This window comes from Phodopus roborovskii, unplaced genomic scaffold, assembly GCF_943737965.1.
Source record: "Phodopus roborovskii unplaced genomic scaffold, PHOROB, whole genome shotgun sequence".
Classification (NCBI taxonomy): Eukaryota; Metazoa; Chordata; class Mammalia; order Rodentia; family Cricetidae; genus Phodopus; species Phodopus roborovskii.
The window spans coordinates 12,000,299-12,008,149 of NW_026126410.1; the positions used below are offsets into that span (position 1 = coordinate 12,000,299).

The 7,851-nt window shown below is 38.4% G+C and overlaps 1 protein-coding gene across 1 annotated transcript; it reads right to left on the reverse strand.

Moving 5' to 3' along the window:
• Positions 1 to 322: 322 nt before the first annotated feature.
• On the reverse strand, positions 323 to 1,185 carry LOC127220582 (cerberus-like). Its single transcript, XM_051182454.1, is given in 2 exon segments — positions 323 to 537; positions 540 to 1,185. Coding segments are annotated over 2 exon segments (810 nt in total). The 3' UTR covers positions 323 to 373.
• Between the last annotated feature and the right edge of the window lie 6,666 nt (positions 1,186 to 7,851).

Genomic DNA, 7,851 nt, shown 5'->3' on the forward strand with positions numbered 1-7,851 from the left:
AATCAAAATGTGTCCTAAATCTCACAGGCAGCTTCGAAGTATGCAAAATCCTTTTAGAAATTCCTTTAACTGAGATCTAGGTGTTACAGTGTATGCCTGAAATCCCAGCACTCACTCATAAAGTGGATCTGGAGTTTAAAGTCATCCCTAGCCATATAGCAAGTTTGAGGCCAGTGCAGAATACATAAGATCCTGTCTAAACACAAGTGAAAAAAAAAAAAAAAAACAAGGGGGGGGGGAGACTACTTCCCCTTTATGTAACCTCAACAAAGGCATAAGACCTTGTCTAAACACAAGTGGGGAAAAAATGGAGTTGGACCTATTTGCCATTATGTAAGCACTTTTTCTGTTGAGATTTTGTTTTCAGAGGTAATCATGGGATAGCTTTTGGAGCCGAAAGTCCAGGGATGAAGGACTGGGAATCAGCCAGCGGGAAGTGCCTCTCTCCATGTTCTGTCTTTGTCATGCACTGGCATTCTTCCACTTGCATCACGATCTTGACTACAGGGGTTGGGCTAGTGCAGTTCATCCTCACTAGGTGGTGAATTTGGTGGGTGAGCAGTGGGAGCAGAAGTTGTAGGGATGTGACTTGGCTCCGGGAAAATGAATGGACCCGCATTTCCCAAAGCAAAGGTTGTTTGGGACAACAGCTTTTTCACAGTCTTCATGGGCAATTGTCTGGTTGAAGGGCACTGTCCTGCAGGTCTCCTGGTGTACTTCATGGCTTTTGATGGGCAAGATGACCCACTGGGAGGCTGGACTCTTTCTGAACATGAAGCGATGCCAGAATTTCTTGGCTTCTTCCTGAAGAGGTGATCTCTCTGCTTTCCTCTCAGCTGCTGACTGAGTGTGGGCCTGGATTCCCAATGGGACATGCTCATTTTCCACATCCTTTGTGGGGTGAAGCTCTGTCTCAGGTTTCTTCCAGAGTCTTCCGAACCTGGACAGCATCTTCTCTCTCTGCTTCTGGCCTTCCCCAGCCAGGCTGGCACCTATGAGATGTGGCAGTGCCACGAACAGATCTGGCCTGTCTTCTGCCTCCTCTTGGTTAGCCATAGGGAGATCTCTGCAACCGCTTTCTAGGGGCACAAAGGAAAGGGGGCTCTGACTCTGGCAGTCATCCGCACATCGGCCTGCTTTCCCCAGAGGCAGAAGCACAAGCAACTGAACTAAGATGAGATACATTCTACCAGGGCCCATGAGATTAGGTTCACAGATGGTCGGCCCAAAGGAGAGGCTTTTCTCTGCAGGACTGCGGCCAGGACATCCCATATATGCTACCTGCCTGGTAGAACGGGAGTCGGGACGACAGGAGACTTCTTACTAGTTATGAATGCTCAGCCCAGCTTAGGCTTATTTCTGGCTAGCTCTTTCAACCTAACATATTTCTCTTCATCTACATTTTGCCTGGGTGATTTTTACCTTTCTTCTGTATATCTTACATTCACTACTTCTAGTGTCTAGGTAACTGGCAGGTACCTGACTTCTGGCCCTAGATGTCACCTTCTTTCTCTCCTCCTTCTTCTCTCCTGTTCTCTTCTGAACCTAAGTTTCTCTTCCTATTTATGCTCTCTGCCCACCAGCCCCACTATCCCAAACCTGACTAGCTATGGACAATTCAACTTTTTATTAGACTAATAAGATGCCTTAGGCAGACAAGGAGAAACAGCAACACATCTTCACAAAAATTAAATAAATGCAGCATAACCAAATATAACACATCCTTACATCATTAAAAATGTAGCATAAACTTTACACAGTTCAAGTAATACTACAAAGCATAAGCAAACAGCACAACTTTGCCTAGGAAAATTAATACTCAACAAAAATCTAGGTCTTATATTCTTTCTTGTCTTCTTCCTTCCTTCCTTTCTTTCTCTTTTTATTTCATTCTTTCTTTCTTCCCTTCTTTCTTTCTTCTCTTTTGTAAAGTTCTTTGAACCCTGAAGTTGAGTGGTATGAACATTAGGCTTAGGAGGAAGAACTCAAAGATCACAAACAGTGAAGCTTCGCAGATGAAAGCTGAGAGCAGCATTTTTCTGTGAGTAGAAGCATAAATATTTAGAAGGCACGTTGACATCTTGCCAAAATAGTAAAAGACAGTAGTAAATTCCCTACTAAGTTTATGTTCACCCCAGTTACGTATTTTTGACTGCTTTTACAGCACTGAGTAAGATTTATCATGAGAAACGGGTCTTATCGCCAATCATAGAGTAGATGATTATTCCCATAATTTTTTGCCATATTTTATACATTAGCATTTTCATAAGGAATTGTATTTATTAAGATTCCCACCAATTGCATGCCAACAATTAAACAAATTTTGCTTCATAATTAACAGTGATTCAGAATTTTCTTTTTTTTCTTTATTTTATATAACCAATCCAATTTAATGAAAACAAATTTATAGACAATATTTAAAATTTTGGCGTCATTCTTTCCAAACTACTTCTTGCTGGTAAGGGGCACTGTCATGGGGGATTCTAAGAAGATGCGGAAATCCTGGCTGTAGTCTGTAAGGCTGCTTTGTCCAGCTGTTTTGAATATAGGATCTCCTGGTACTCTGTTTCAGGTAGTCTGGCTTGATCAAACCACATTAGTTTGGAAGGAATCCACATCTTTTCATTTTCTGTGGAAACAAAAATAGAAATCCTTTTCCCCAGAAACTTGTCCTTGAACTTAAATTTTGGAGTCAAAGCATTTTTTTTTATTTAATTTATTATTTTACATGTCGATCCCAGTTCCCTCTCCCCCCCTCCCACCGTTTTACCCTCTCTGCCCTCTCACATGCACCCTAACCACCCTCCCCTCCCATCTCTCCACCCCAATTCCATATGTAGGGGAATGCCATCCAGTTGGGGGTCATGTAGATCTGATAGTTCATGTGAAGTAGGGATAGGGCTTCTCTCCTGTCTCTAGGTTAAGGCAGTTATCCCTCCATGGGGGATGTGTTAGCAAGGTCCTTTTGTGCACCAGGGATACATCCTGGCTCTACTGTCTGAGGTCCCTTAGACTGCTCAGTCCTTCTGGCTGAGACCCATATTCAGGGGGACCTGAGTCAGTCCCATGCTGGCTTCCCAGCTATCAGTCTGGTGGCCCGTTAGCTCCTCCTTGTTCAGGTAAGCTGTAACTATGTGTTTTCTGCTGCCTTGATATTTGCAGGCTAGTGGATGGCACTTGAAGAAAAAATCCTGAATGAGGTAACCCAATCACAAAAAGAGGAACATAGTATGTACTCACTCATATATGGATTTTAGACCTAGATCAAAGGATCACCAGCCTATAATTCACACCACCAGAGGAACTAAGATACAAGGTGTATTCTAAGAGATTGATATAAAGTCCCTCACAGAACCGGGAAGGGTCAAGTCCCTCAGAGCACAGGGGAAGTGCGGGGGGCGGGGGGGAAGGGCCAGCGAATGGAGAGAGAAGTAGGAGAAAATGAGGGGGAGGAAAGGAAAACACGTGTGATCAGGAAGATTGAACCCGGTCTTGCTATGTCTTCCATAGTCCAAGGGCTGGTGGCATATGCATATACCACCAATCTGCCACACCTAGCTTTCTTGTTTTTATAACTCCATTCTTTTGTTTGGGAATGATAATGAACAGTGAAATTGCTTTGCTATAGTGTAACGCTAAAACAATTTTGCAGTACAATATTGTATAAGCATATTATAATTAATATATTATATTTAAAATATTATATTTAACATATTGAATACAATATTGTACTTAAAATCTTAAGAGAAAGCCATTTAGTATTATTCATTCCAATAGAAGTCTATATTATATGTGTGTATATTATGCCATTTTGAAAAAAAATTGTATTTTGCCATACATTTTCCCCATCATACAAAGAATATCACTTCACAAATTGGTCTGAGTAAAATCAAATGAAGAATCTGTTGTGAAATGCTGTAAGAATGAGCTAACACATACCATTATATAGATGATTCTAGGAGAAAATTAACGCTAATCCTGATGGAATGTCTTGGTTGTACCAGATAGAAAACTGAGTTATTATAAACATGATCAGTCATTGGAGTTAAAAACAAAAACAAAAACAAAAAAAATAAACCAAAAATAAAAAATATTAAAAAAAAAAACCACTTGTGAAATACCTTATAGACAAGTGGATTCCTTTAGATGCAGGAAAAAAAAAAAAAAAAACAAACCAAAATAAATAAAATCCCAGACCAGACATCAGGAAAAGTACCATTCTTATATGACAGATAATAATATATCCTTACTGAAAACAAATGACATTTTTAAGACACAGTTAAGAAATAGAAGGCCCGTGATTATATCCCAGAATTAAGTGTTTATGAATCGTGTTTTACTGCTGATTTAAATTCACTCAAAGGGAAATGCAAGTAACGTATTCTCCATTATGGTTTACTTTACTAACATACTATAAGAGAAAGCATAATGTTGTTGCTTTAATTCTTACTGAAAACAGAATAGAAAATTAAAGAACTCTGGAGCTAAATATCTAAAACATGATAGATTAATTAACATTGTGTTGTCTCTCTGTAAATTACATTCATTTTAGTTATTGTTTATTTTCTGATTTAGTTAGGGTCAGAAGAGAATCAATTCTAGTTTGGAAAGATAAATAAAGCAACAGCAAAAGGAATTCTAGAACTCCTGAAGAAAAGGAGGGTATGGAGGATGAGTGTCTTCTTGGGAGATGAATGAAGGAGATGTGCAAAATAAGATAATTCTGGAATTCATAAACTGAAGAACTCCCCTCGAAAAACTGAAAGGCCAATCCTCAGGAGGAGGACCTCCTGTTTTATAAACAAACTCTAAGCTAGCTCTTTTCAGAAACATGAAGCTACACAAATTAAGGAAGAATTACAGCTTAAAATTTCTGTTGGAAAAGATACATACATACATATAGATAGATAGATATATAGATAGATAACTATAGATATAGATATATACGTATATGTACATATAATTTGGATTGTATCTTATTATATAATTAAATATAACAATTATGTTATTACTTTTATACTTTTATTATATGTTGTTATATATGTATATATATATATGTATATATACATAAATATGTGTGTGTGTGTGTGTATTGTATCACCTCATCTTTCTACCAACATGCTCAGTCATTACCAGCTCCTTCAGTTTCTCTAATTGTCTCTCATAGTTATTTCCTAAAAGCCATCTCGCCAGGAGTAAGAACAAGTTCTTTGAACAGCTTTTCTTCCTTCATATGCTTGATACAGACTACATTTATTAAGCTTTCTTTTTTATTCTTACACACATTAAGTAACAATACTGGTTTGTGCAACTACTTTCCCTTCAGTCAGTAACTGTGTTTGGAAGTTAAAGAGTTAGCACCTAGCATTGCATTTAACTTCAGTAGCATGCATTGCTATCATATTATTAGCAGCATATAGTATCATCAACTAACAGACCAGGATGAAACTTCAGCAAGAGAAGGATTGACAGATTTTGATGCTATCAAAGTTGGGGAGAGCCAACAGTTTTCCTTAAAACTGTAGATCCTGGTGAAGCAACTATATATCTGCGGAGGGCCCCATACTAAAAGATATGGAGGAACAAACTGAACTTAGTAGTTTAAAAAAAAATTAGGACACAATATGTGTAGGTAGAGAAGGGGCGCGGTATCTGGAAGAAGTTGGAGAAGAACAAATGTCTATAAACAAAATACAATAAGTAAAGAGTCAAGGTAACAGTGAAAACAAAGAAAACACACACACACACACACACACACACACTTTCTCTTTAAGCACCTTAACCTTACCACTTTCTTGGAGACATACAGTCCTATTAACTGGAGTGTTTTTGTTTTATTTTTTTGTTGTTGTAGTTTTTGTTTTGTTTGTCTTAATATTTCTGCTTTACTATGTCCTTGCATCTAAGTATGCTACAAAGCCACAAAGTCACATTCTAAACTATTTTTGTTTAAAAACCTACATGCTAATTTTCTCCATTTCAGAAAAATTACTATTAAGATTTTTGTAATGGTAATTATTAGTACCTACTTTCCCTCTTTTTTCAACTTAAACACTATTTTAACACAATGATTCTACAAAGAGAATCTACTGAGAATCATAAATAATTGACACATATTCATCTGCTATTATGTCCTCTCCAGAGAGCCACTTTTCTTTCTCTAGATCTTTCTCTTATTTACTTTTAAAATGCTACAAAGTAAACAATAAATGGTTTTCTGTACTGGAAAAAAAATTTATCTCTTACCCATACAAAAAGAAAAAAATATAGACTTCTGTTTTCCACAAATCTTACAGTTTGTCTGCCTTTTCTCACAATATTTGATGAAATTTTTGGATAAATTAACATCTACTATTTGCATAACTTTAAAAGCAAATGATGTTCAAAGTTAACCTATATTTTCCAGGCTGATGTCCCTTCTTCTCAAATCTTTCTGAAAGTACTAATTGCCTTATTTTTTTAAAGTTTGTTTTCCATATAGTCATCCAACACTAACTACTGTGAAAGTGTGAAAAATCTTATTAGAAGTCTTCCAGATTCATAAAAAGTAATTGAATAAAAAAGAAGAGAAAAGGAAGAAAGGAAGGAAGGAAGGAAAGAACTAAGGAAGGAAGGAAGGAAGGAAGAAAGAAAGGAAGGAAGGAAGGAAGGAAGGAAGAAAGGAAGGAAGGAAGAAAATTAAAAGGAAGAACAAAACTGCTCCTAGGTATGGCAGAATAGATTATAGTAGATAAAAGGGAGAGTCCACAGTAAACATGACCCTGAGCCTGGGTATGTGAGGACATGGGGAAGGGTGCACGGGAGAGCCAGGAGAGTAAGGGGTAGTCAAAAGGGGCAGTACAAACAAAATGGTTGGATTATATAGGGGAGAACAATTAGGAGAAGAACAGCACAGCTCCTGGACTTGGGAGGCTGTGGGGAATGCCAGCCATACACTGTATCAGGTAGGGACTGAGGTATTCTAAGTAAACCTGGTAGCCAGGTCCAATTTGAGATGCTATAGGCACCCTAGTAATTACTTGTTCTGGGTTTGAGATGTAAACAACAAAGGATCCAATTCACTTCACTATTTCAAATCTTTTGTGAATTCCTCAGCAGTCATATGATAGTTGTTTGAACTTCATTTCTCTCATTTTGCCCTGTCTGAACCATTGAGTTTAAGAACCTTATTCATCTCCTTACCCTACCTCTCTTTCTTAGCTTTTGGCCCTTACTCCATCACTCTTTGATTCTCTTCCTCTTTAATTTCTTATTTTCAAACCTCATCTCAGAGTAGCTTCTTGATGTATAAAAATTTGAGCCACTTTCCTTTTTAACTTTCTTTTTATTTGTACTCTGTGTCTTTCACATCATAAGTCTCGATCCCACATATCTCCCTGTTCCTTCTTACTCACCCTCCACCCTTGCACCCCCACCCCAAGGTAAAATAAAATAAGCTTTAGGAGGAAAGAAAACACTTATCATGGAAGGCTGTAGTGTGACATAGTGAGTCATTCAGTGTATCCTTGTGTCCATATATCTTTACTTGCAAGTGTTCAGTTCGATGAGTCATTGCCCTGGTTCGAGGCCTCTGGTTCGAGGCTGTGCTGTGGATGCTTGGCCCTGGATGCTTGGCCCTAACAAGGTCTCTTCTTGGATATCCTGTTGTTGCTAGGTGTCCTAAAGATCCTGCACTTTTGGCTCTGCAGGACATGCCCCTTCACATTTCCCAACAGAACAAATTTGGGGTGGATGTTGGGGTGGGGCAACTTATAACCCTGGTTCTGGGTCTGTGTAGTTGCAGAGTTCTTTAGCGCATCCGCTCCGCCCCTAGCTCTCTCCTCCACCCTCGCCAGCTAAGTGAGCTCTTAG